General features: G+C 37.6%; 1 protein-coding gene and 1 long non-coding RNA gene across 9 annotated transcripts in view; one reads left to right on the top strand and one right to left on the bottom strand.

Annotated features, from left to right (window-relative positions):
• Window positions 1–26,998, bottom strand: part of IRAG1 (inositol 1,4,5-triphosphate receptor associated 1) — a 196,312-nt gene that overhangs the window by 41,323 nt on the left and 127,991 nt on the right. For 6 of the 8 annotated variants that reach the window (XM_039538989.1, XM_039538988.1, XM_039538994.1 and 3 more), the window contains 7 exons: window positions 17,545–17,645; window positions 14,487–14,557; window positions 11,464–11,637; window positions 9,969–10,046; window positions 9,288–9,337; window positions 6,545–7,147; window positions 3,423–3,501 (listed from right to left, as the gene is read on the bottom strand). In XM_039538989.1, the coding sequence (XP_039394923.1) occupies window positions 3,423–3,501; window positions 6,545–7,147; window positions 9,288–9,337; window positions 9,969–10,046; window positions 11,464–11,637; window positions 14,487–14,557; window positions 17,545–17,645 (1,156 nt within the window). Of the gene's footprint in view, window positions 1–3,422; window positions 3,502–6,544; window positions 7,148–9,287; window positions 9,338–9,968; window positions 10,047–11,463; window positions 11,665–14,486; window positions 14,558–17,544; window positions 17,646–26,998 lie in introns of those variants that run through there. The other 2 variants (XM_039538993.1, XM_039538995.1) reach the window with 2 other exon arrangements.
• LOC120405401 lies at window positions 79–6,991 on the top strand. Its single transcript, XR_005598544.1, has 3 exons — window positions 79–257; window positions 6,673–6,782; window positions 6,930–6,991. It is a non-coding gene; the product is annotated as an uncharacterized LOC120405401 (long non-coding RNA).

Below are 26,998 nucleotides of genomic sequence, written 5' to 3'. Positions count from 1 at the left end.
TTCCCCTCTCCAGCACTGTGGAACTTAGTAAAAGAGATAATGCACACCCAGGCTATATTATCTTCTCTACAGAGCATACCCCACCCTGAGGATCCTAAGAGCAGTAGCCACCTGGAGGAATCCATGGTAGTGCAACGCCAATGGAATCATGTTGCTGGAGATCCCAAGTGGGTCTGGTGGGGAGGGGGAAGAAGTGGAGTCTCTGCTCACCCAGCCCTAACCTCCTGCAGGACCCAGGATAGCTGCCAGGTTTGGAGGTGAGTCCCACAACCTATTTTGCATATTATCCAGCACCCCTGACAGGATAATGTAGGTGAAGGGATGTTTGCCAGGGAATCCTTGCAGAAGTTTCCTTTTCCTGAGCCTTCTTCCCTGTTGGAAGGGATATTTACCACAGTTTGTGTTTCTCTTGTAGTGATATTTAAAACTGAACTATAGAGTGCAGAAATATTTCGGATATTTAGAAATATTTCCTAACTGGGTGACTGAAGTTAGTAATGTCAATCCTTATTTAAAGCCACTATGTAAAAGGTGGCCTCTTTTTCACAGGTGCTGAGCACCCAAAACTCCCATCCAAATAAATGGAAATTGTGAACGCGCAGCACCTCTGAAAAACCAGGCCACCTTTATGTTAGGGTTTTAAACACAGATTTAGATGACTGATTTTAGGCACACAGGTTTGAAAACACTGGCCTCATCCTTTACAGTCCTGTCACTAATATTACTTTTACCCATTGGAACACATGTCACAGAGCAACATGGAACTCTCTTGAGGAAAGGGAAGGTCATTTGTTCATTTGAATGGTAGCCCCACATAAGGTAGTACATCTGATCACACAAAAAATCATGATACAGGAGGTTAGTATAAGCATGTTGGTTCATCTATGCTACTGCCATCCACTTCCAAGGTGAAATCCTGGCTCATGTCAATGGGAGTTTTGCTGTTAACTTCGTTTGGGCCAGGATATCATACCTTGTCTCCACCCTTCAAAAAGGATGTTGAAAAATTGGAAAGGATTCAGAAAATATCCACAAGAATTAATCAATATCTGGAAAACCTGCTTTACTGCGAGAGAGATAAGAAACTCAATCTAGTTTATCCAAGAAAAAGGTTAAGGGTGACTTGATCACAGTCTATAAATGTCTACATGGGGAACAGAAATTTGGTAATCTAGCAAAGAGAAGCTAGGGCTGCTCAATCTAGCAAACAGAAGCATAACAAGGTCCAATGTCTGGAAGCTTAATCTAGACAAATTCTGGCTAGAAAGAAGATGTATATTTTTAAACATGAGAATTATTAACCTTTAGAAGAACTTACTGGGAACGTGATGGATTCTCCATCGCTTGAATTATTTAAATCAAGATTTGAGGTCTTTGTAAAAGATAAGAGCTAGCTCAACTAGAAGAAAGAATTACTGGATGAAATTCTGTGGTCTGCATTTTGTAGGAGGTTGGACTAGATGTTCATAACGGTAGCTCTGGCCTGAAAACTTATGAATTAATGATGTTAATAGGAATCTTTCCACTTATTCCAATGGTCATTGGATCACACCTGAAATGATTATGAGTTAAGCTTCTCTCACCTTCACTCTCACACAGATTCATCAATTATAAGATCAGAAGGGACAACTGTGATCATCTAATCTGACCTCCTGCATAACAAAGGCCATAGAGTTTGCCTGAATTAATTCCTGTTCAAACTAGAACAGATCTTTTAGAAAAAAAATCTTTTATTTAAAATTGCCAGTAACGGTGAATCTACCACCCCCCTTGGTAAATTGCTCCAATGGTTAAAATTTTGCACCTTATTTCTAGTCTAAATTTCTGTAGCTTCAACTTCCAGCAGTTGGGTTTTGTTCTACCTTTGTCTGCTAGACTGAAAAGCCCACTTCTGTTCCCAATGTAGGTACTTATAGATGGTGACCAAGTCACCCCTTAACCTTCTCTTGATAGCTAAACAGATTAGGATCCTTGGATTCTGCCACTATAAGGCATGTTGTCCAATCCTTTAATCATTCTCCTGGCTCTTCTCTGAATCCTTTAATAGAATCATAGAACTGGAAGAGACCTCAAGAGGTCATCTAGTCCCATCCCTTGCACTCATGGCAGGACTAAGTATTATCTAGGCCAGGGTGGCCAACCTGAGCCTGAGAAGGAGCCAGAATTTACCAATGTACATTGCCAAAGAGCCACAGTAATAAGTTAGCAGCCCCCCATCAGCTCCCGCCCTCCAGCCCCCAGTGCCTCCCGCCTGCTGGCAACCCCACCAGTCAGTGCCTCCCGCCTGCCACAATCAGCTGTTTCAAATGCGCAGGAGGCTCTGGTGGGAAGGGGGGAGGAGTGAGGGCATGGCAGGCTCAGGGGATGGGGCAGGGGACTTGGGGGAAGGGATGAAGTGTGGACAGGGCCTGGGGCAGAGCAGGGGGTTGAGCAGTGAGCACCACCCACCACATTGGAAAGTTAACATCTGTAGCTCCAGCCCCAGAGTCAGCGCCTATGCAACGAGCCACATATTAACTTCTGAAGAGCCACATGTGGCTCTGGAGCCACAGGATGGCCACCCCTGATAGGTGTTTGTCCAACCTGATCTTAAAAATCCCCAATGATGGAGATTCCACAACCTCCCTAGGCAATTTATTTCAGTGCTTAACTACCCTGACAATTAGAAAGTTTTTGCTAATGTCCAACCTAAACCTCCCTTGCTGCAATTTAAGCCTATTGCTTCTTGTCCTATCCTCAGAGGTTAAGAAGAACAATTCTTCTCCCTCTTCCTTGTAATAACCTTTTACGTACTTGAACACTGTTATCTCCCCTCTCAGTCTTTCTAATTTTTCACCAGTGCCAAATACAGAGGCAATATAATCTACCTTCCTCTACTCAATACATCCCAGTTTACATATCCAGGGATTGCATTATGGCCACAGAATCCACACTGGCAGCTCACATTCAGCAAGTTATACACCATGACTTTTCAGAGTCACTGCTTCCTAGAACACAGTCCCACATCCTGTAAATATAGCCTGAATTCTTTGTTCCTAGATGTATGACTTTACATTTGGCCGTATTGAAATGCATATTGTTTGCTTGTGCCCAGTTTATGAAGCATTTTGGATTGCTCTGTATCAGTGACCTGTCCTCTTAATTATTTACACTACGTTTGTGTAATTTGTAAACTTTGTCAGCAATTATTTTGTGCTTTCCTCCAGATCATTGATAAAAAAATTAAATAGCATAGGGCCACTAAATGATCCTGGAGAGACCCCATTAGAAACACACTAGTTAGATGATGATTCCCCATTTACTGTTACTGTACTGTCAGTACATTCTCAAAACGTAACTAAACACCATTTCCTTTTACATTATTTGGATAAAAAGACTGTGTGAAATAAACAAGTATTCCTTCCAGCTTGATGATATTGCACCTCTTTCCTGTTCAGCTGCTTCACTGAGTTCAGGCAGTTTAAGTCCAACTAAGTTTTGATTTCGCATCAGAATATGCTCCTGTTGAGAAAAATTGAAATATTTCTAAACAGAATAATTAGATGTCTCAATTTAAATATCATAGCACTGAAAAACTAAGGTAAACGTTGTATTTCTGAAATACACGTATGTACATATTTATGAAGTACGCAAAAGGAATTAATTGTAGTCACGTATTAAATTGTATTAAATTGCATGACTCAATAACTCAGGTATAAAACACTTCAACCCATTTTATTTAGTAAAGTCTCCAAACTAACGATGTAGATGTATGGTCACTGCTGTAGTTGCCCAATGCCTATAGAGATATGCAAAAGGCATTTATTTCTCTCATTCACTGAAGGTCAATTTCTCTCTACGCAAGTGGAAGAAAATAAAAAGTTCTAGATGTTGTTACTACTACTGTAATTCAATGTAAAACTGATCCCAGGAAGGAGAGAGGGGAAAAATGCAGAAAAGGACATTCAAGTGACTGTCACTTAGCCCACTTGTCCACTAGGAATTCTTCACAAAACCCCTTTTATGTTATTCCTGCAGGCTAGTGCTTCTCAGTGTTATTGCACTATGCTCCCAAGCAGAGAGGGGATTAAATTTTGCAAAAAATGATTTTAGATAACATTCTTCTCTTAAGTGTATTTATAAGTCATAAACACTGTCCTTTGCTAAAAAAGGTTCCTTGTTAAACCTAAAGATTAATCTCTTTTAACTTGAATTTTGCCACATATCTAAGTGCTAATTTCCTGATTTCAGGTACTGATTCTGTTGCTTATAAATTTAATTTTATTTATTTTTAGGAATCTCTATGGCATTCATATGATTTGAGTACTTATTGAACTAAATTGGTTTTCCAGTTCATAATTCTACATCTTAAAGTATGTAAACAAGAAAAAGATGACTAATGGTCTGTCAGTTCTCAGTAATACTATGGAGTTAAATAACCTACTTTAAAATCTGATGTTCTCTTTTATATCAGTGCTGTGATAACCTCGCATATAAACAGCTGGAGGTTTGCAAGAAGATACCTTGGTTATGTCATTGTAATTAAGAATCAGTGAAGGGTTTCTTTCAGCTCTAATGAAAGATTTACTGCAATTTAATTCTTCTTTGCAATACATATGTATCAGTTTGCTACTGTTCGTGAGTGGATTATCTTTTAAATTTCATACATCTCTAACAATCACTTTAAAAAGAATGTACTTTGATGCTAAGACACCTACAATTATCAAGCAGATTAATTTTTAGACTTAAAAGGCCAAATTCACCCTTTGTGTAGTCCAGTGTAGTCAGAGTTACACCATTAAAGAATTTGGCACAGCAGCTCTTGCACTGTCCCTGTATGTATTTTGTCTGGGAGACTTTTGCGTTAATGCACCAGGCACTTCGAGAGTTTATCCGAGAAAGTGCAATTTCTTTTCTTTTCTTTCTTTCTTTCTTTTTTTTTAAATCTTCACTGTATCTTGTAAACCAAGGTTTAGATCAAAGGCCAAACCCCTTTAAAATTACAATTTTTTTTTTTTACAGAAAGACTCAAATGTGTTCAACAGCACTAAACAAAAGTGACCTTTTTTAAAAAGGGATGTCTACAATAAGGACAAATAAGATACCATTGACTCCAGTGACAGACGTGTAGGGATATACCAGGGCAGAGTCAGACTTTAACAAAGTACAGTAACCGTGTATAAACTTTAGTTGAACCTTTAGATCCATATACAGTTCTCAGTCCACACACACCAAATTCTATTAACATATAAAGTCAGAGAATGTCTCATTTTGAGGGAGAAATTCTGGAAGGAACAGAAAAATATAGCATATAGAAGAAAAGGAAGTGCATAAGCAGAAGTAACACTCTTAAAGAACTTTTTTTTTTTTTAACATGAGGTTTGTTGATATATCCTCAGGAAGGGGAGCTTTTCACATCTAAATCTCTCCTTAGAGATTAAAATAGATTATTTCACTCCCAAGTATTACTTAAAATGACAAGACAGTTAATCAACTTCTTCCTGTTTACATGTAATGCACTATATCTAAAACTGAAATACCACTGTGCTATGTGTTATGTTCACCTTTATATTAAAATAGAGGGAAACAACTAATGTTTCCCACACAGCCATGTGATAATTTTTTTTCCATAAGACAGTTTCTGGGAACCAAGAATGTGTATGTAACAGCAGCATGTGTGTTGTGAAGCGATTGCAGTTTCTATGGCACTGAGAACAAGAATACACTAGTTGAAAGGAATTTTAAAGCTACTTATTCAATAAATAGGAACCAAAAAATAAAAACATAATACTATGTTAACTTTGCTGTAATTCTTTCCATCTCTTAAGCATAAGCTTTCTTGTAATTATAAAAATAGTGATAAAATAAGAAAATGAGACTGTTTCATAGAGAACACACCAAGCCTAAAACGTAACAAAATGCTGCTTTTTTGTAGTTTGATTTTCAGGTCCAAATGATAAACATTCTGTGCAGTGCATTGAAGCTGCTTTTTCAGTAGCACTATTTAGGAGTACCACTAACAGTATTCTCAATAAGGGCCTGATCCAAAGTCCACTGAAGTAAAGAAGACTTTTCATGGACTTCACAGTAGGACACAATTTTCTAAACATAACAGCTAAAGTTTTAGCAACGCACGTTCCATTAGTACTGAACTGTGTTTCGTATCCAATGCCTTTTGTATCCCGTCAAGAACATAAATCTCAGAGTACTCAGAGTCCAGAATAATAACAGCATATTTTTAATAAGTTTTTACTATGTAAAACCAGAAAATGCACAGTTAGATGAATAATAGAATAAAAAAAATAGTCTAGTCTGCATGGTCTCTTATGAGAAACAAAAAATGAAAAAAAATCTGTTTTCTTATATTTCACTATCCAATCTCCTCAATTCCATCTCTAAACGGCACAAAATTATTTTTTGCCCAGTCTATTACAGTGTAGCACTTTAATAAGTACTAATTATATAGTTTTGTGATGTACAAACACAGTAGGTCACATATAGGATATTGCAACATTATGTAACTTAGTGTAACGCTACATAATACTATTTATGTCCAGAAACTCACCTCTCTAAGCTTTGTCAATTTCTGCATTCGAACTGGTTGAACTTGTATTTGGAGATCTTTGAACGTTAATGTTTTAGTCAACTGATTGCTGGATTTATTACTAATGGCAAAGCTTTTATCTTCTTCAGGTGGTAATTTAAAAGGTGCCTTTTCTTGATGTCCAGGTTCTATGCTATCCCATGATACAGCTCGTAATAGAGGAGGGCGTGTTCCAGATGCTTTAAGTTCTGTTTTACAGGTAACTTTAGGGTCCATCAGTTCTGGGACAGAACTTTTTAATTTTGGGTCCATAGTACCTATGCCTGGTCCTTGTCGATACATTCTTAAAGGAAAGTCATTTTCTTTTGATTTCTTAAGTAATGGTTTTCCATGTTCATTTTCACAGCTGTTTGTGCTTGTGTTAAGAGAAGTTTTGCCAGCATCACTGCCTGAAGGAGAGGATTTGGGTAAATTATCCATATGTGTAAGTGGATCAAAGTTTTCTTTTTGTGCAGAGAGTTTCTCTTTGGAGTTTTCAAAACTAGTGGAACGAGGAACCAACCTTCCCTGAGAAACCTTCCTCTGATCATTCTGCTTTCGATCGGTTAAACCTTTTGTGACATTCTGAAAGAAAAGGATATGTATAAAAGATATGGAAACACTGTGTGTGTGAGTGTGAGAAGCTGCATTTCATTGTAAAGGAACACGTCTGCTTTCACTGCCATTTGCTTATAAATGCTTCATTGTAGAGGAGGGAGTAGGGGAGATTTTGAAAGACCCAGAAAGCAGGTAGGTGCTTGGAGGCACGTTGATGATCAATGGGAGATGGGCGCCTCTCATTTGTGCCTTTGAAAAAAAATCACCCCCCCCCACTTCCAGGGTCCAGTGCAGCTAACCTTACATCAGGCAAAACTCCCTATTGACTTCAGTGTAAGATTTGCCTGAGTAAGGGCTGCAGGATGAGGTCCATAAATGTGTCAAAGAAGTAACCTTACACTGAAGCAGAAGAAATATTATTGGCATGTCAATCTATCTGGTTTACAATGAATGATATTTTCACAAGAAATTTGTTGGAGCTCTCTGTAAGGAGAGCCTAAAAGAGTTTAACCAGTTAAACCATGTCTGGTTTAATAATACGCTTTGAAAGTGCCTACTGCACACACACAAAATAAGGAAACAGAGTGAGCAGGGTGGGGTATTTAATTGTGAAGGACCAGTTCCCTTTTCACTGCCATTTGCTTCTTTGGAATGACATATTGTTATTACATTTTTTATTGATTACCATCACCATTTTTATTACTATTATTCTATCTGAGGATATTCAAGTGCTTATATGCATTTACCCCTACATCTCTCAGCATGATAACTTTCCATTATTCCCTCACCACCAATATATGAGCCTTCATATTTCCAAGTTAAATCACATTATCTCATTTTCTCCCCGTGTTTCTAATCTCTCTGGGTCCCTTTCTGTTATTTCTCCGTTTACTGATAATTGCAACTCTGCCTAATTGAATATTATTGGAAAATTTCTTTAACGTGGTGTTTACTCTCGCCTTCTGATTGCAAAAGGCTAAACTGGGCCTTTGCCCAATGCTCTAGTTGATGCATGAGAAAGAACTGTCACAGTAAACACAGATTCTTCCTTACTCACCTATAGTTTACAGGAAGAAATGATTTGCACCACTCCTTTACTGGGTGCACATTATTTCCCCACCCCTCCCAGCATCTGCCAGCTCTGCTGTTGCCTGTGTGTTGGGAGTCAGAGCCAGGGATCTGCCTATTCCTTACTCACATGCCTGTAGGAGAAGGGATGGAAGAAGTATGGGGCATGCACCCCATCCTCTCTTTACTGTGGTAAGGAGCACTAATGCTGAGATGCAGGGAACATGAATGCAGATGTGCAGGGTCATGTGTACGTGTGGAGGTGGGAATCTTATTTCCTTTTATTCCCTTGCATGGCTGCATTAGGTTGGGTTACAATATGGTTCTAAATGTTAACTATGACTCTGATTCTGCAACACTCAAGTCACATATATTCTAAATTTTCCTCACATAAGCAGCTCAGTTAAAATCAATGGACCTACTCGTGTGTATAAACAGGAACATAAATGTTCACATCATTAGAGCCTAAGGCTGGAAGCAATTTTTTCCCTCCAGTAGACCCCTCCTGGCCTCTCAATTCAGTGCTGTATCTCATTTCACTTTGATTACAATCTTTCAAAGCCACACAACAGTATTCTTATCTGAGCCAACCTGAGTTTAATTTCAAGGGTAAGAGTTTGTAAGATACTGTATCAAATGCTTACTTCTGCTGCTTGCCCTTCATCCTCTTTTATAATTTTGTTATTCTAGCAAAAAATAAAAAAATAAGTAATTTGTCTTGCAAGACTTTTTTTTTTTTGGGACAGACACATGACACCTATTGCATTTAATTCTGCTGTCCGCTAGATGTTCAGGGATGATATTTTAATCTCTTAATATTTGTTGCATTACTTTACTTGAAGTAGAAATTAGATTTATGGACTGGTAACTGCCAAGATTATGCTTCTGTCCTTTTCTCTAAATCAGGAACACATTAGATCTTTTCTAATCTTCCAGTGGCTCAGATAAAAGATGTAGCTTTAGCCCTAACTTTTGCTACTTTTGGTATAGAGACTGCTACTGAAAGCTTCACATTATTCTTAGAGAGTAACAGAACAGTGTAAAGTGGTATTATTGTAATTACAGTATACCACAGCCAGCACCTGTAACTCAGTCTTACCTGCAGTGGAGACACTGACCCCGCACCTCTGGCTGTACATACATCAGACCCTAGAATAGTAAAAAAATATATGATTTTATATTTTGTTTATTATATTTCAACAACACCCAGACCCACCCACCCACAAGATAATTGTGGTGGAGAGTTTCAAAGGCACAACACTGAAAATTTCCCACTTAGAATTCATAAAGTTGTATCTTAAAGTGGAAATAAATAAATAAATAAATAAATAAATAAATAAATAAATAAATAATAAACAAACACCCATTCTACTGCAGTAGGAATAGAACATTAATTATTATAGAAAAGCTTCACAGTTGAGAAGGACAATAAAATACAGGACATATAACCTAGGAATAAGCACAAAATAGCTGTCTTAATATATCTGTTCCATCTTGTATTTAGCTGTGACACTCTGAGTAAGTTTCCCACACCTGAAGAAGAGCTCTGTCTGAGCTTAAAAGCTTGTCTCTCCACCTACCTTGTCTCTCTAGCCTACAACAACACTGCATACTTACAAATGTATTGTGGGTATTCACAAACGTCATCATTTTCAAGGAGAGAGACTTGTGAATTTATGAATCCTGGCTACTTTTCAATGGATGGAAGTGTAGCCTAATGTGTATTTTCCCCCATGCTTTGTAAAATAGTTTATATTTTAACATCTACAGATAACTTTACCTGTTGGGATTGGAAGACTGAGAGAGTTGCTCTGAGATGGTACAGGTGAAACTCTTGGACTAAGTGTAGGAGAAACAGCTTCATTAAAATGGAAAAAAGAAAAGAAAGCATTAGGTAATTTTTTTTTAAACTTGGTTTGTGGTTTCTAAGCTTCCTGCTCAGATTAAAACACCTCAACAGACAGTGGTAGCATAGTCATCTGATGGTAATGTTCATGGCCAGAGCATTTCCAAATCTCAACAAATTATTTCAGATTGCTAAAAACATTTTGGGGAAATGGAAACTAGTTTCTAAAAATATAAACAAATTGTATTGAGAAACAAACATGCTACTTCCTGAATGGGCTAAATATGATCCTCTGACGCTGCATTTCTACTGCATTTGTGGGTCATCTGTAGGGGCTGTCTGCACTGCAACACAGGGAAGTGGATGTACAGGAGTGAGGGCTTGGGAATTTGTACACAGTGTGAATTGAAAAGGGCCAGAACCCACAATGGAAGCAAGCAGCAGGCTGCTTCTGCGACTCCTAGTTATGTCTTGCAATAGTTTGTGGATCACAGACTGGTTGGCTTTAAGGACCTTGGAGAACATTTTGTGACAAATTATTTGACCTTAGCCCCATTGTGCTACCGAATATTTTAAGACCAATGCCCTTACATGTGCCCACCTGTTTGCAGCATCAGACCAATAAGAAAAAACAGTTAAAATAATGACAACAATAATGGTTCTGGCTTCAATGACCCCACCCCCACCCAAAAAACAAGCAATTCCAAAAAAATGATGGTAAAAGGGGTACCAGGAATATTATCTTACATCTATAATAAACCCACAAAGGAAACTAGTGAAAAAAAAATCACACTGAGCTTACAGTTGGTCAGAAAACAAAAATATAGCCAACGGGAATTTTGAATGAAAAAAAAAAATCTTGTTTTTCCCAGAAAGTTTCAAACAATTCTAAACAAAATGTTGGGTTTCAAATTGACATTTCAAAATGAAACAACAATTTTCACTTTGTTTCCTTTAAAGTGTCATTTTGTTTCGGTTTTTCAAAAAAATTTAAGTTGGAAAAAAAAGTGTCATTTCAAATTGACATTCCAGCATAAAATGTCATTATGTTCATTTTTTAAACCAAAAAATGAAATAAAACAGCTTTTTAAGTCAACACAATTTTAATTTAGTTTAGAACTATAGATTGAAAAACAAATTTTTATTTACATATTTCCTGTGGGGAAAAAATCAAATCAAAATTGACATCTTCCCACGTAGAATTTCTTATTTTGAGTGGGAAAACTCTCTGCACAAAAAATGTGTGCCAGCTCTAGATTAGCTGACTAGAAAGGCCTTATACTCAGTTTTCAAGACAGTTAGAGAGAAATGTCCTCAGGGAGATTAATAACAACAAACTATGTGCATGGATCATATTGAACATGTGCCTTATACATTTGCAAACTTCTGGATTTCTATGTTGTATGTTAGTTTCACATCTTGCACCTACCTGTGGGAGACTCTGGAAGACTGCTTCTTGATTTTCTGCCTCTGCGCATTAGGAACCTCTCACTCACTCTCTTTGCTTCTTCTAGTAACTCAAGATTCTTCTTTTTATCTTCATCTGAGATTTTGACATCTGGCAGTTGGCCATTTACCAGATCAATCACCTGACCTGTATTGTCTCAGTAGCAAAGCATGTGACTTAGATCTGTATAGTATAACCCTGTCTCTAGATAATTTGTTGCATATTTTAAAAAAATCATGTGCATGTATCATATGGTTTAAAATATACCTATAATTGAGCTATCAACTCATATTCACTAAACAATCACATTTAACATCACTTTCCAGTGGTGCTGTGCCCCCAGATTCAGAGACCAATCCTAAAAGATACTGATGATCTCCTGCAAAACGAAATCACTGGAGGTGAAGGTACTCATCACCACCTTAAATAGCTGCCTTAACATAAAACTTGGTTTTCTATATACCACCCACTCTTTTATTTATTTCTAAGATTTATTTTCCTTATTTCTAAAAATGAGTGTGGCACTATCCCTATGTCAGCTAGTACTGTCAGCATTTCTGTTACAAACGATTTTTTGTGGAAGTTTCTGCCTGTAAAATTTTTCAAGCACAAAGTCCCACAAACATCCTTGGCAAAGGAAGTGCATACTTAACTTTAAGCACATGAGTAGCTCTATTGGCAGGTTTGCGGATTGGGACCCAGAGTTTTGCGTGTGCAAATATTTGACCATCTGTGACTGTAATTCTAGAAGCTGGTTTTGAAAATTTGATCAATAGGGTCTACAATTTTCTTCTTCTATTTAAAAGTTGGCTTTTCACGTAGCTTCATTCTAAATTTTCAAAACCACTTGGTAGCTTAGAAACCTAAGTCCCATTTTCAAAGTGACATAAGGCATCTAGGAGCCTAAGTCACTTTTGGAACTAAGTGGTAAGTCACTGAGGTGCTTTTGAACATTTTACCCTAAGGGTCTTGTCAAAAATCCACCTCAGTGGGCCTGATCCAAAGTCCATTATGGTAAGTGAAAAGACTCCCATTGACTTGCTATGGATCAGGCCCTCAGTTATCTTTTTAAACTGACTTCTCACCAAACAATTCTCATTTTCTTAGTTCAGCATTCTCATTTTCTCACCAAACAATGGCATCTCACAGTGTATGCATGACTTGGGTGCCGCTGTAGATCTAGGTAGCATGTAGGTATTAATACGGTACAGGGTTTTCCAGTCCACTTAGATCTTTAGGCATTTTAAAGTTTAATTTCAGTAGTGCCATAGTTTGCTTGCTTTCTCACATATTTGATTATGTCTGACTTCACATGTCTTGAGCCACCACATACCATATACTATGCTATTTTAAAAACAGCTCCAAATATAGTTTTAGAAAAACAAATCTGCCTAAATAAATTGCTAGGATTTTTATTAATGAAATCATATACTCATCATTTTAATATAATCTATAAAATAAACTGAAAACATCAAACCAGAATCTTGACTATTAAAGTATAATAAGAAACGAAATATTTCTAATGTATTTCAATATCTAAACTTAATTTTACATGAACCATTTTGTCTGTTGTGTAATTGGGCCTGGACTTCTGAAGTTTGTTTTTCTTTCTTTTCTTCTTTAGGTAATAGCTCATGTCTGTTTATTCCTTTTATCTTTTCATACTTTAGTGTAATCAAGCCTATAATTCCGTACATTTTGTACTGGCAAAGGAAGGATGTTGTAACTAGAGATGGGTCTGCAGCAACAATCCAGATACAAATACACATGGGGTGAAATCCTGGTCCTATTGAAGTCAATGGGAGTTTTGCCAGCATTTCATCTTCAAACGTTGGGAAATTTTCAAATGCATATACGTATAATAATGGTCAGATTATATCACCTTTATTCCTACTGAGTAATACATTATTCCATAAGTAGCCACACTGAAGTCAATGATACTCTTCATGGAGTAAGGTACTCATTGCGAGGAAGGGCATCAAAATCTCCCCCTAAAGAATATGCTAATTTTCATTAAATATTTAAGTAGCTAATATCTTAATTGACCCGAATATTTTGACAGATACTGGATCATGACGTTTTTTTTCTTTTAATTTGATATCTGATTCTGCACAAGGAATGAAAAAATAGAACCACTGTACAATAATTTTCACAAAACAGGAGTTTCTAAGAAGACATACCGCCAGCCTTATAAAAAAAGGAGTAAGCTCTATTTTATTTTATTACTGTATTTTGGCGCTAGAAGATATGTATTTCTCTAGCTCTGCTCATGTGTGTATTCTGTGTATTATTCAGCACTTGTAAACTCAGGGTGATAATTTATCCTGCTATACTATCAAGTATTTTCTGTATACATTATACTCAGTTTTCAGAGTGGTAGCTGTGTTAGTCTGTATCAGCAAAAACAATGAGAAGTCCTTGTGGCACCTTAGGGTAGGTCCATACTTACCGCGCGGGTCGACGCGGTGAGTTCGACTTCTCGGAGTTCGAACTATCGCGTCCAATCAAGACGTGATAGTTCGAACTCCCCACGCGCTCCGGTCGACTCCGGAACTCCACCACCGCGAACGGCGGTGGCAGAGTCAACCTTGGAGCCGCGGAGTTCGACCCCGCCGCGTCTGGACGGGTAAGTCAGTCGAACTAAGGTAGTTCGACTTCAGCTACGCTATTCGCGTAGCTGAAGTCGCGTACCTTAGTTCAACCCCCCCCCGCCCCGTAGTGTAGACCAGAACTTAGAGACTAACAAATTTATTTGGGCATAAGCTTTCATGGGCTAAAACCCACTTCATCAGTGTGTACAGAAGAGGGCATTATACAGTCATTCTAATTTCTGTGGGCAAGATTATCCACTGATGTATATTGGTGTGGTTCCACTGAGGTCAATAGACTATGCTATTCCAGTGGAGATCTATTTAAATCTTATTTGCACATGTCAGATTTTGTTTTGGCGAAAAACATTAACATTAACATTAATTAACATTACTATTAACAGAACTATTTCTTACCAACTGAAGTCAGTGAACTAACAGAAGTCCTAGTGTGTCGGTTAGAATGTCTCAGATGAGGACTATGAGGTCTAGGGAAAGAAAAACAAAACATAGTAGTAAGCAACAAGGAAGAAATTAAAATAATGCTTTTATCATATATATTCATTGACACACAAAAGTGTCTACAAAAATAACATGTTTTCTAATTTACTGGTATGCCTTTTGGAAAAACACAATATAAAAATAACTAACTCTCTCTCTCCCTCCAAATCACAATTTGATATCCAATTAACTATTGTCTCAGAATGAAAAAAAAAAAGAAAGACAGAAAAAAGAAACAGTATGCTCAAGCTGATAAAGGTCTGTATTAGTTTCCCCATAGAAGTGAATTATACAAATTTTGGTTTAGACATTTTAAGTTTTCCAAAATCTGGGGGAAAATAGGCAAACATCCTCTTTTCAAAGTTCTGAATTTGCCCTATTGAAAAGTGTTTACATAGCTGGTTCTTTTCACTAAAGGATGATCTAATTAAAAATGAATGAAAAGATTCCCTTTGACTTCAATGGGAGTTGGGTTACACTCTTAAAAAAAAAAAAAAAAAAAAAAAAAAAAAAGGCTTGTTTTGCTGAGATTCCACTGATACAAGGGAGAAATCAAGGAAGCAGTGTATTGCAAACATCACTCTCAAGTGGTGGAAGTTCTGACTTTTACTGATAACCTTGAATTTCATAAATGTATCCACTATTTTTCAACAAAAGCTGCACCTTTTAAGTTCAGTGTCGTAATCTAAGACTGATGTAAATGTGTTTCATGGCAAGAAATACTTTCCAATGTGTGTAAACTGATAATTTGTTACGATTATTTGTTTTCTCTAAGATTAAAAAAAAATCAATTATTTTAAATAGATATTAAGCTACATCAGGATGAGGAACTGGGAAGCTCAAAGGACTGATAATAATGGTCCCAAATCAGCAAAGATGTAAACACATACTTAACTTTAATCGTATTGATAATCCTATCCCTGTTCAACAAAGTATTTAAGCATATGCTTAACTTTAAGATAGTACTTACATCCCATTGACCTCAATGTTTAAGTGTTTTGCTGAATAGTGATGGTATTATTAATGTGTTTAAAGTTTAGCATGAACATGTGTTGAACTGGGGCCAGAATCTGGAATTTCTCTCTTCCATTTCATTAATTCAAAGATCGTTACATAGAGCTATTACCATTTGTTAACTGTTTGCTGGCTATTTTGAAATGAATGTGGTCTCACTCAGGTTTCTAGCCAATTCAAATTCTTTAAAAGAAAACTCAAATGGTTTTGCCAGTATTCTGAAGATTTCCCACTCTTTGGGAATAAGAACATTTCCTTTATTGCCAACACAAGTTTACTAAATAGTGGCTTGCACTGGGGAATCTGCAGTGATACAAGCTTTCCCACAATGCATGTGATAATGAAATGATACACAATAGCAGTTATTGATGTTGATAGTTATAATGGTATAAGTTTTAATAATTTATTCAATACTGAAGATAATGTACACAAGACTGGAAATAGGAGGGCATCTAACAGATGTGTCATCAACCAAATATACCAAGAGAAATCATAAGCATTTTCAGCAATGCACGAAAACATAAAATGCAAAATATAAGAATAAAATTAAATAAAATATTTGCAAAGACTGTTAGTACAAGTTGCAAAGCATTTTTAGTTTACTCGATTTCCTTTGGTAATTACTTTCCATTACAGTTAAGCCTTGTTGCTATATTGTTCTTACATACTATAAATAAAACTTCTGCTTAAATTGGTACTTTCTTTTTTTAGTTAATTTATTGGTTTTGAATTCTTTACTAATTTAAGCTTCAGATAAATGGAAAGTTCTTGATTTTTCTAAGTACAAATTATTGTGTTGATGCATAGTTCTTGCAAAGTAGGTTACAGGTTCTATTTAATATGAATGACTGCTAATATATATAAACTTTTCTGCATGGTACTAGGATATAATAGTAGCAGGCATAACTTAATTAGAATGCTGTTTTAGGTGGGTAACAAAAAAGAATCTGGTATAATCAGATTCAAACTATGCATTCTGTACACACTTATTAAGCTACACGAGTATAAGCTAACGAAGAAGGAGCAATATATATTAAGGATTTTAACCAAAAAAACCCATATTTCCATTTTGGGCCAAATTCTCCTCACCTTACCTATGCCAATATTCACGTGTGTGAGTAAAATCCACAGGATTTGACCCCACAACTACAACTAGTGGACTAAAATGTGGGATTTAGCCATTGAACTGACTAGGGGGTTTACTGCCCCATGAGGAGCTCACGGAAGAATTGTGCCTTCCTCCTGAAGTACAATCCCTTCCCAAGCTGCCCAACTTGTGCTCAACTGGTGGTCATACAGGAAGCTGATGCAGGGTCAAAGGGCTTGGGATACTGTGCATGGAGTAAAGTGTGTGGAAGGAATACTCCTTGCACAATTGTTACAGGTCCCTGCATGCACTGCACAAGGACAGAGGGTTCCAGGACACTCCATCACATGCCAAAGAGACAGAGGCAGCAACCTTTACTCACAAGGTTACAGTGGAGTTACTCACATGAGGAAGGCCTGCTCCTATGAGTAATAGTTGTCAAACTGGGTACAAATTATGTGAAAAATCTATTTTCATAGTTGTTTTAACCTCACATTTGCTCAAAATTTAAATTATGTTAATCTGGAAGATTAGCAAATTTATGTAAACTTCATGCATGCATTTTGCAGTCCTTATTCATGTCAAACTCCTTCAGATTTCATTGGGATTATTCCCCGAGTTAGGTCACAGGACTGAGTGATGTAAAAAACCTATTCCTTTGGTACCAATTATGATATCTCTATAATGCCACCTCCTTATGTTAAAAATAGTCATAGAACGGTAAAGACAATATATCTAGTTACAAATAAAAATAAAATGCTGATTACTTTAAAACGAAGTAAATTTCAAAACCACAGATTCTCTGAAATGTATATCTTGGAATTATTATACATGTAATACATGTAATCTGGTAACATGTATTATTTGCAGTACCTGTTAACCAGATTTTTATCAATTTCTACATCTGGCGTTACAGCATTCTCTGGAAGAACAATAGAAGGTGTACTGCATGTTGTCCCTTCAATAGTAGCATCCTGAATGGTTTGTGACAAATAAAAATGTAGTTAAACAAAAATTTAAAACACTGAAAAATGATGCTGTATATGGAATATAAAATGTATTTCTCTGTCAATTTACCTGGAGAAAAGATGAACATGGTTCAACAATATAAGAGTTAAATCTCCTTCAAACACAACAGATAATGAAATCAATCCTTAACTCCAACTATTGAGGAGAAATGATGACTAGCCATTGACATGCAATTTCTTGACATAGGGCCTGATGTTAGCAGTCCTTGCACAAAGTAAAAATCAGTAAATGGTTGGCTTTTACAAGGACTCTCAGGATCAGTCCCACAGAGGTGCTGAGGCACATTTTGAGTAATCTGTGTATTCCCCTTGAAGCTCAAGTGTAAATCCCACTGAAGTTAATGAGAATGGCATGTAAGAAAAGGGGAAGAATGGATCCTTTACAATGGTGGGTTAAATGCGGTGCAAAACTCCAATTAGCAGCAACAACAGTTTTTTCAGCATACAGAAACTATTATTTTCATGTTGTTTTATTGCTTGCTTTCTATTTCCCTATCTCACATCAACATGAATTAGCAGTGCTTGTTGTAACCAAATATAGTGGGACTTATTATCAGATTTTAGAACAATCAGATATTTTAATAAAATACAATATGTCATTTTTAAAAGTTTACATGACAGTCTGTCAGTTTGCAGTGTTGTTGTAGTGGTATTGGTTCCAGGATATTAAGAAAGAGAAGGTAGATCCTGGAAATAAGCTTTTGAGCTTCATAGAGCTCTTCTTCAGGTCTGGGAAAGGTACACATGGATCTTGAAAGCTATGTTGTGGGGGTCACCGTAGCAGTGGAGATATGTTTTGCATTTGTTATTGAGAGGTCTGATGCTGCTTTGAATTGCTACTTCCGGTCTGTGGGGAGCTTGTTCCAATAAAGAGCTTGGCAAGGTTGGGGGTTGTTTGAAGGCCAGAAAAGGGGTTTCAGGAAAAATTTATTTCAGGATGCTGTCTCCATAGAGTATGAGTTGTAACTGTTTAGTGATAACCCATATGGGTTCCAGCGTGGGGTGATAAGGGTATGTGGGAGGCGGGTAGTTTCTATATTGAAGCAGGTTCTCTTGGAGTATTTGGGCAGCCCATTCCATGATGTGATCTACTTCTCTGGTGGAGTGTCTTTGTTTTATGAAGGCGGTTTTAAATGTGTTAAGGTGTGTATCCCGGACTTTCTCCTCAGAGCATATTCTGTGGTATCTGAATGCCAGACTGTAGAGAGATTTCTTGGTATGTTTGGGGTGGTTACTGGATCTGTGAAGGTAAGGGTGCTGATCCTTGGGTTTCTTGTATATAGTTGTCTGTAGGATTCCATTGTTGAAGCTGATTGTGTCCAGGAAGTTGATGCTGCTGTGGGATGTTCTAAAGAGAGTCTGATGGATGGGTAGCTATTGTTGAAGGCCAAGCTCATTATCAAAAGCAAGCTCCCCACAGGCCAGGACACACCAACTCAAAGTGGCACCAGGCCCTGCCATAACAAGAGATGTAAAACCTGCAACCATATCTCCACTGCTACGGTGATCAAAATCTCCCACAACAGATCCCTGGATCCTATACATGCCTTTCGCTACATGTGGTGTACCTCTTCCAGTGCACTCTATGCCCCAGTAACAACTATGGGTGAAACCAGACAATCGCTATGCTCTCGAATTAACTCACATAGAAAAATGATGAGACAAAATGCCATTTTCCCCGGGTGTGAACACTTTTCACAAAGTGATCCCTTTATATCTGATCTCTCAGTTCTCATTCTCATCGGACCCTTGCACAATATCTCCTTCAAAAGAAAAGCTTTGGAGCTTAAATTCATAATTTTGCTAGACCCTGAAAAACATGGTCTTAATAAAGACACTGGATTTATGGATTATTATGATAATTTGTAACCACTAACCCTAACTGCAGAGCTGTTTACAGACCACTTCACCTTGAATGGTCTTTTAGAATGTGTTAACTAACCACTTATGCTAAACAATCTGTTTCACCTTGTATTTAGCTGAGTACCCTTCCCAGACTGGAAGAACAGCTCTCTCTGTGGCTGAAAAGCTTTTCTCTTTCATCAACAGAAATTGGCCTAATAAAAGACATTACCTCACCCACCTTGTCTCTCTAGTAGGTGTCAGCGTTGAAGGTCAAATTTTTAAAGCCTTGTACAATGTGACAGATGTGCACTCACTGCATGTGTATAGTAATCACAACATCCTGCATTTGGGTGTGTAAACTAGCCTTTGTTCATCAAATCAGGCAATTATACAGCTCCCATTTCTAAATGTACTCTGGACTCCACCTACAAAAGTGGGTGCACAACGAATCACTTGCAGAAAACAGGTGAGCATTCATTTTTATGAGGGTGCAAAATGAGATGCTTGTTTGTGGCTGCATGAAAATTTTGCCCTAGGGGAAAAAAATCCTTCTTTCAAATCAGTACAGAAATATTTCGGAGACACAGATTTCATACTAAAATATTTTATAAGGAACTGCCAATAAATAGAGGTGGTGGCTGCAGTTTTGAAGAAAGTTAGTTAAGGTTATCCATAATTAACAAATGGGAAATCTGTTGATGTTTTATATGGATTTTGGAGGAAAATGAGAAATATATTATAAAGCTTTCTTCTCCACAAAAAAACATAACTGAACTTGCGAATAGCCATAGAAAACAATGGCAGAAATAATAATGGTCTTAGCAGTGCCCTTCATAAGTTTTTTTTTTTTTTTACAATTAGCAATGCAGAATACAGCATTAGTTGTATTAAAGAAGGACTACATTCTGTCACCTTTAAGTCATGTTGAATAGTGCCTTCACAAGTGTTTTTACTGATTTCAACACTTTGTTCCACAAGTCTCTTTCAACTGACTTCAATCAGGGTAATTGCAGTTCTCCCCATCCCCCAGAAATGAGTAAATGTGTCATTATCTTTATAATATAAAAGTCATATTTACACTCAATCATGGGGAAAAATTCCCATTGTTATCTGTTGAAGATCTACTGTGAATCAAGGTAATGCATGATCCTAACACTGTAGCTTTGATCCAAGGTCAATAATTAAAAATCTAATTGAGTCATCCTGGTACTATTATTTTGACACTTCTTTCTAGAAAAATATGGTAAGAACTGTTAGAGGAACCTATACCCACAACTTTTAGCAACTGTAAATTTCTATTGTCTCTGCCCATGACCTATACTGGAGAGCTGGGAGTAATGCCAAAAGCTGAGAAGTGGATACTGGAGTTTACTGGAGGCCGTTTCCTGTGTACGATCTACTGATGATGATATTACTAGAAAAAGTGCAAAGAATACATTTGGAATTAAGACCTGTGAATTTCCCATACATAGTCAAAAAGATTATGCCCTTGACCCATATTTAAATAACTGTCAAGTACATTATGTTGTCAGCCAAACATCATCTATATACTGTTAGATGGTTATGTATTTCTGAAGTTCTTTTTTCCTGATAGAGGACAATTGAAAGAGTTATTCTGTTCAATATTAAGGAGGAAGATTGCTTCAAATTAGCAAAAATTGTATCATTTAAAAAAATGCAAAACAATCAGTTACATATGGAAAAGAATGATGCTAGAAGAAATATTCAATGTAAACATATGCACATACAAGTAGAGCCAAATAAAGATGGAGGATAAGCATAGTAACTCAGAGCATAGGGATGAGCATTAAACACCACATGAAGTCTAATTACAACTCTTTAAACAATCAACTTAACATCTGACTCAGTTTCTCTATCTGGGAAATTCAGGTACTACTTTTCTCCCTAATTGGGCAGTTACAAAGATTAATTCTTGTTTGTAAAATGCTTTGAAGATAAAAAGTCATTATGTAAATGATAAGTAGTGTTATATTCTATGCAAATATAAAGAGAAAAAAGGAAGTATTCTGAAGGAACAAATCTACCAGAGCAATAGGATAACTTGCTGTCTCTCCACTTTTCAGCAGAAACAATTAGGAGATTAATTTGGGGGGACTTCTACCAAGAAGACACCGACAAGGATTAAGCAGAGAAAGCATTTGCCATAAATTCCCACCCTAATGATTCTTAATTTAAAGAGTTAAGAACCAAGACAATTCTAATGAAATACTTTATGAACTAATTAAAATAGGATTTCTATAACATAGTTACAATACAGTACAGCTATATAATATGTAAGTTTTTGAGGGCCAAATTTCCCCTCAATTGCACCCCAATTACTGAAAGCCTGACCCAAAGGAGACTTACTATTGACTTCAATGAGCAATGGATTCAGCAGAATTTGGCTCTCAATATGGCAGAGATTCACATGTGCTTTTCCATTCTGTAAATTCAAACTGGCTCTGAGTGAAATGTTGTATTTGTTCCAACTGTGCTCAAGGAAGTAATCTTAATTTATAACAAAAACATATGACTAATCAGAAGATAGGTTTAAATCTGTAAAATTTAGGGTTAAAATATTAGAACTACTTCATCAGTGTCTACTCAAAATACATAGATTAATGAAAGTCCTCCTGACAAAAGTGATTTGTGTATTTAGAAGATGTGGTATTCAGTTTCACGGAGCTGAAAATCCACACTTCAAAATTAGGAGTACTGTCAAAATAAAACAAAAAAGTTTCTGACATTCAGGCTACAAAATGACTACTTCTTCATTTGCAACAATTAAAAATTATTTTCAAAAGACTATTTTGATACCTTTCATTCAATCATGGCTCCATTTGAGGTTCTCTTAAAAATGCAATGTAGTAAACAAAGTCATTACAAACATATTTACCCAGTGGGCAAGTGTACAACTAACATGGAATAAAATATACCCTGATCTCAACAATTCTCAAGTTGTTTTCCATTAAGTATGCCACTTATCAATTTTTTATAAATAAATTTTCCTCCAGGGTCACATTTTGTTCTTGTTGAATACAATTATTCATCTGATAAATTCAAAGGAATCGACAATAGCTTCGGAATGGTATAAAACTAAAATACGTGGCACTATTGCAAGTGAACCTATAAAACCCTCCCTCCCAAATGACATATGATTAAAATAAAGATGACAAATGTAAATTGATAAAATAAATTTTGGCTAAGGCTTCCATTTTAAGTTGAAAGTAATTACTTAAAAACAGGCACCAAATTTTTTACCTGCTGGTAAACAGGAGTTTTTACTTAAAAAAAGGTAATTTACACAGCTCCTCATCTCCATGACCATAACTCTCATTTAGATGTCACATTCAGGACATTCCATGTTAGTGATCATAGGGGAGTGAGAATTAAGAAAAATAAAAACATGCTAAGAAAATTATGTGAAGATTTAAACTTAAAGAAATATATTGCCTGAATATTTGGAAAAATAAATGCCAAAACCTAGAAACCCTAATTATTGTAATATGAGACTGTAAAGGCAATGCTGATGTTGCTTTGAAACTATTATGATCAGATATAGAACCCTGTTTATTTACATTTGTGAAAGAGCTATCTTCCTGCCCTGTTTACTGAATGAATAGCACATGCCTATAACAATCAGTTTTCAGGTCTAATTCTACTTACGTGGAAATCAATGACAAAACTTCCATTGACTTCAGTGTGAGCAGGATCAGGCCTCCTACACATGCACACCTTAGTGATCTTTATAAAGCTGGTATAAACAAAGGGTAAAACCTTTTGGACTATGTCAGGATTGCAACTGAGATTTTTAAAAACAGGTGACTAAAATTAGGTGACTAAATCCATATTTAGGAACTGAAATAAGAGGCTTCAATTATTTTTCAAAAATAATTGAATTCAAGATTAGGTCAGATTAAAGTAACCTAATCTAAGTCATCATATATATTCTTGAGTATAATTCAGACAGCACACCCTTTAAGGTGCTGCAAAGCTCATGCCCTACCCAGGGGCGGCTCTAGCCATTTCGCCGCCCCAAGCATGGCGGCATGCCGCGGGGGTGCTCTGCCGGTCGCCGGTCCCGCGGCTCCGGTCCACCGGAGCCGCCTGCTGCCCTCCTGGTGACCGGCAGAGCGCCCCCCACGGCATGCCGCCTCAAGCACACGCTTGGTGTGCTGGGGCCTGGGGCCGCTCCTGGCCCTACCCTGTGCAATACATGGTTGCATGTATGGGAAGGAGTCACAGAGCCCTTTGTCACAGAGCCAAATACTATTAATCAAGAGCAGTCTTTGTACTCAAATGAGCAACTTTGGCTGGACCCTGTTGGGTCTTACCAAAATACTCAGGGCCCAGCTGACTGCCATATTCAGAGGTGGGAAGGAATTTTCCCCTGGGTCAGATTGGCAGAGACCCTGGGGGTATTTTGCCTTCCTCTGCAGCATGAGGCACAGGTCACCTTCAGGTTGAAACTATTGTAAATGGTGGATTCTCTGTAACTTTAAATCATGAAGTCTTTAAATCATGACTGAGGATATTACATAACGTCTGGCTGAGTTACTGTCTATTACAGGAGAGGGTGAGTGAGGTTCTGTGGTCTGTAATGTGCAGGTGGTCAGTCTAGATGATCATGATGGTCCCTTCTGGCCTTAAAGTCTATGAGTCTTTGAATGATTAAAGTGGGAAGCTCCTCATGCCCCGTCCCTTATGCACTTGCACAAGGAATGGCTACAATTCAGCCATTAGACAATAATAAGTATTCTAATGCATTTTAACAGTACAAACAAAATGGCTTCTCAAACAAAACTGCCTCGAAAAGGATTTATGTGCTGTGACTAATTTGAAGCACATGATATGAATTCTCTTCTCCTTCCTTTAAGCTAGAAAACTCACCCACTATTTAAAATTAAATAAAAATAAACCTGAGTAACTCAAACACATGATGTACTATGAGAGATAAAGAACAACAGTAAAATCCCAGATCAAACTTAGCAAAATAATCTTTCTAACCAGCCTCAAACTAAGAAACTGTACAGTACGCTAACTGCCCTTTTCCCATGTTCTCTGATTCACCACTCTCTTTATGATGTGCCCCACCTATCCTCTTTCTCAGGAAGTTTTAACAGAAACAATAATATTAGCAGATTACTTCTGAAATAAAATGAACTTCATCCTCTGTTGTTCTAGAGATCTTATCTCACACTTTACATAAACATTTGTTTTCAAGTTCAAAGGACCGTTTCGTTTTCATTGTTTCAGTAATTTTACATTGCTTATCCATGTAAAATCCAAATCTAGGCAAGAATAGGACTCATTTAAAATGCAGTTTGAGAACCGTAAAAATATTTGTATATTTACATGTCAGAAAGGAAACGTCATTTATAACTGTGATAAAATACGTAGTATCATATGTGATACATATAAATGCATATTTGCTAAAATGACACCAATTTGTTTCTAGCTCCAAGTTCAACATGAGAATGGCCACAGTGGCCACAGACCAATGGCCCATCTAGCCCAGTATCCCATCTTCTGGCAGTGGCCAGTGCCAGATCTTCAAACAGATAAACAGAACAGAGCAATTATCAGGTGATCAATCCCCTACTGTTCAGTCCTGCTTCTTGCAATGAGAGAGGTAGAGACACCCAGAGCTAAATCAAGGGACTGGGCCTGCTTTGAGCAGGAGGTCGGACTAGATGACCTCCTGAGGTCCCTTCCAACCCTGATATTCTATGATTCCATTTTTGCTAATACATGCGTCCATTGTAAGCATCTTTGCTTAAAACACTCATCTTTGCTAATGCTCATTGAAGGACCTGTCCTCCATGAATGTATCTAAGCTGGGCCCAGGTGGGGAGCGGAAGGGGTGGGACCAGCCACTTCTCACACGAGCTGCTCCGGGTCACTGCTCTGTGCAGTGCAGCAGCTATCAGAGAGAGTGGCAAGGGAGGTGGTGGTGGCAGCTGACCGCCCCCTGCCCAGCTGCTGGAGATGGGCTGAGCGAGTCAGATTTCCCCCTCCCACCCAGCAGGTTTCCGGCTCGCCCGGCCCCTGTCCCCAGCAGTCAGGCCTGGGAATGAGAGAGGTGTGGCCTGCCACCACCACCACCCTAGCCAGGCTCCCTCTCTTTTAGATTATGCCTCACCGCAGTATGGGGAGGCATAAGCCATTCTAGAGGTGGATGGACCATGGATTTATATAGTGGCATTATGATATTTTCTGTCTTACTATCTATCCCTTTCCTAATGTTTCCTAACATTGTTAGCTTTTTCAACTGCTGCTGCACATTGAGCTGATGTTTTCACTGCACTAGCCACTATGACTCCAAGATCTCTTTCTTGAGTGGTAACAGGCAATTGATGCCATCATTTTGTATGTAGTGTTGGGATAATTGTTTCCATGGTGCATTACTTTGCACTTACCAAGGGAAGGATAGCTCAGTGATTTGAGCAGGGGCCTGCTAAACCCAGGGTTGTGAGTTCAATCCTTGAGGAGGCCACTTAGGGATCTGGGGCAAAATCAGTACTTAGTCCTGCTAGTGAAGGCAGGGGCTGGACTTGATGACCTTTCAAGGCAGGGCTAGCCCCAGGCACCAGCTCAGCAAGCAGGTGCTTGGGGCAGCCAAGGGGAAGGGGCAGCAAGTCAGGCTCTTCAGCAGCAATTCAGCGGGGGGTCCCTCGGTCCCTCTCGGAGGGAAGGACATGCTGCCGAATTACCACTGAAGAAGAAAGCGGCGTGGTGGAGCTGCCACCGATTGTGATCATGATTTGGTGGCTTTTTTCCCCCACTGCTTGGGGCGGCAAAAACCCTGGAGCTGGCCCTGTTTCAAGGTCCCTTCCAGTTCTATGAGACAGATATATCGCCATATATTCTTTTTTTCCCCTTTTTTATTAATACTGAATTTCATCTGCCATTTTGTTGCCCAGTCACCCAGGTTAATGAGATCCCTTTGTAACTCTTTGCAGTCAGCTTTGGACTTAACTATCTTGAGTAATTTAGTATTGTCTGCAAACTTTGCCACCTCACTTTTTACCCCCTTTTCCAGATAATTTATGAATAAGTTGAACAACAGTGGTCCTAGGACAGAGCCTTGGGGGCTCTGCTATTTACTTGTGATAACTAATTTTATTACACTAAGAAACCAATCTTACATTCCCTATCTGTAGAAGTCAATTTTTGCATTGACAACCCAATATTTACATTATCTATCTTTTACATTAGAGTTTGATCCTGCAATATTGGGACAGACTGAAAACTCATTGATGTCAATAGGAGTTTTGAGTACATGAGAAATGGAGGACAATACAGGTACCTAGATAACAAATATTTAGTTTAGTTGACCAGATTATCCTTAAAATAAAACCATCAAGTAAATCTTATTTTAGTTAAATGGATTCTTGTTTTAAGTAACTAATGTAACACAAGGATTGACCATTGTTATCATAGAATGTTCTGAC

This window comes from Mauremys reevesii, linkage group 4 (genome assembly GCF_016161935.1).
Source record: "Mauremys reevesii isolate NIE-2019 linkage group 4, ASM1616193v1, whole genome shotgun sequence".
In the NCBI taxonomy this organism is placed as follows: Eukaryota; Metazoa; Chordata; order Testudines; family Geoemydidae; genus Mauremys; species Mauremys reevesii.
The sequence above is the reverse complement of the archived record's forward strand: the minus strand, read 5'-3'. Positions and strand labels throughout refer to the sequence as shown.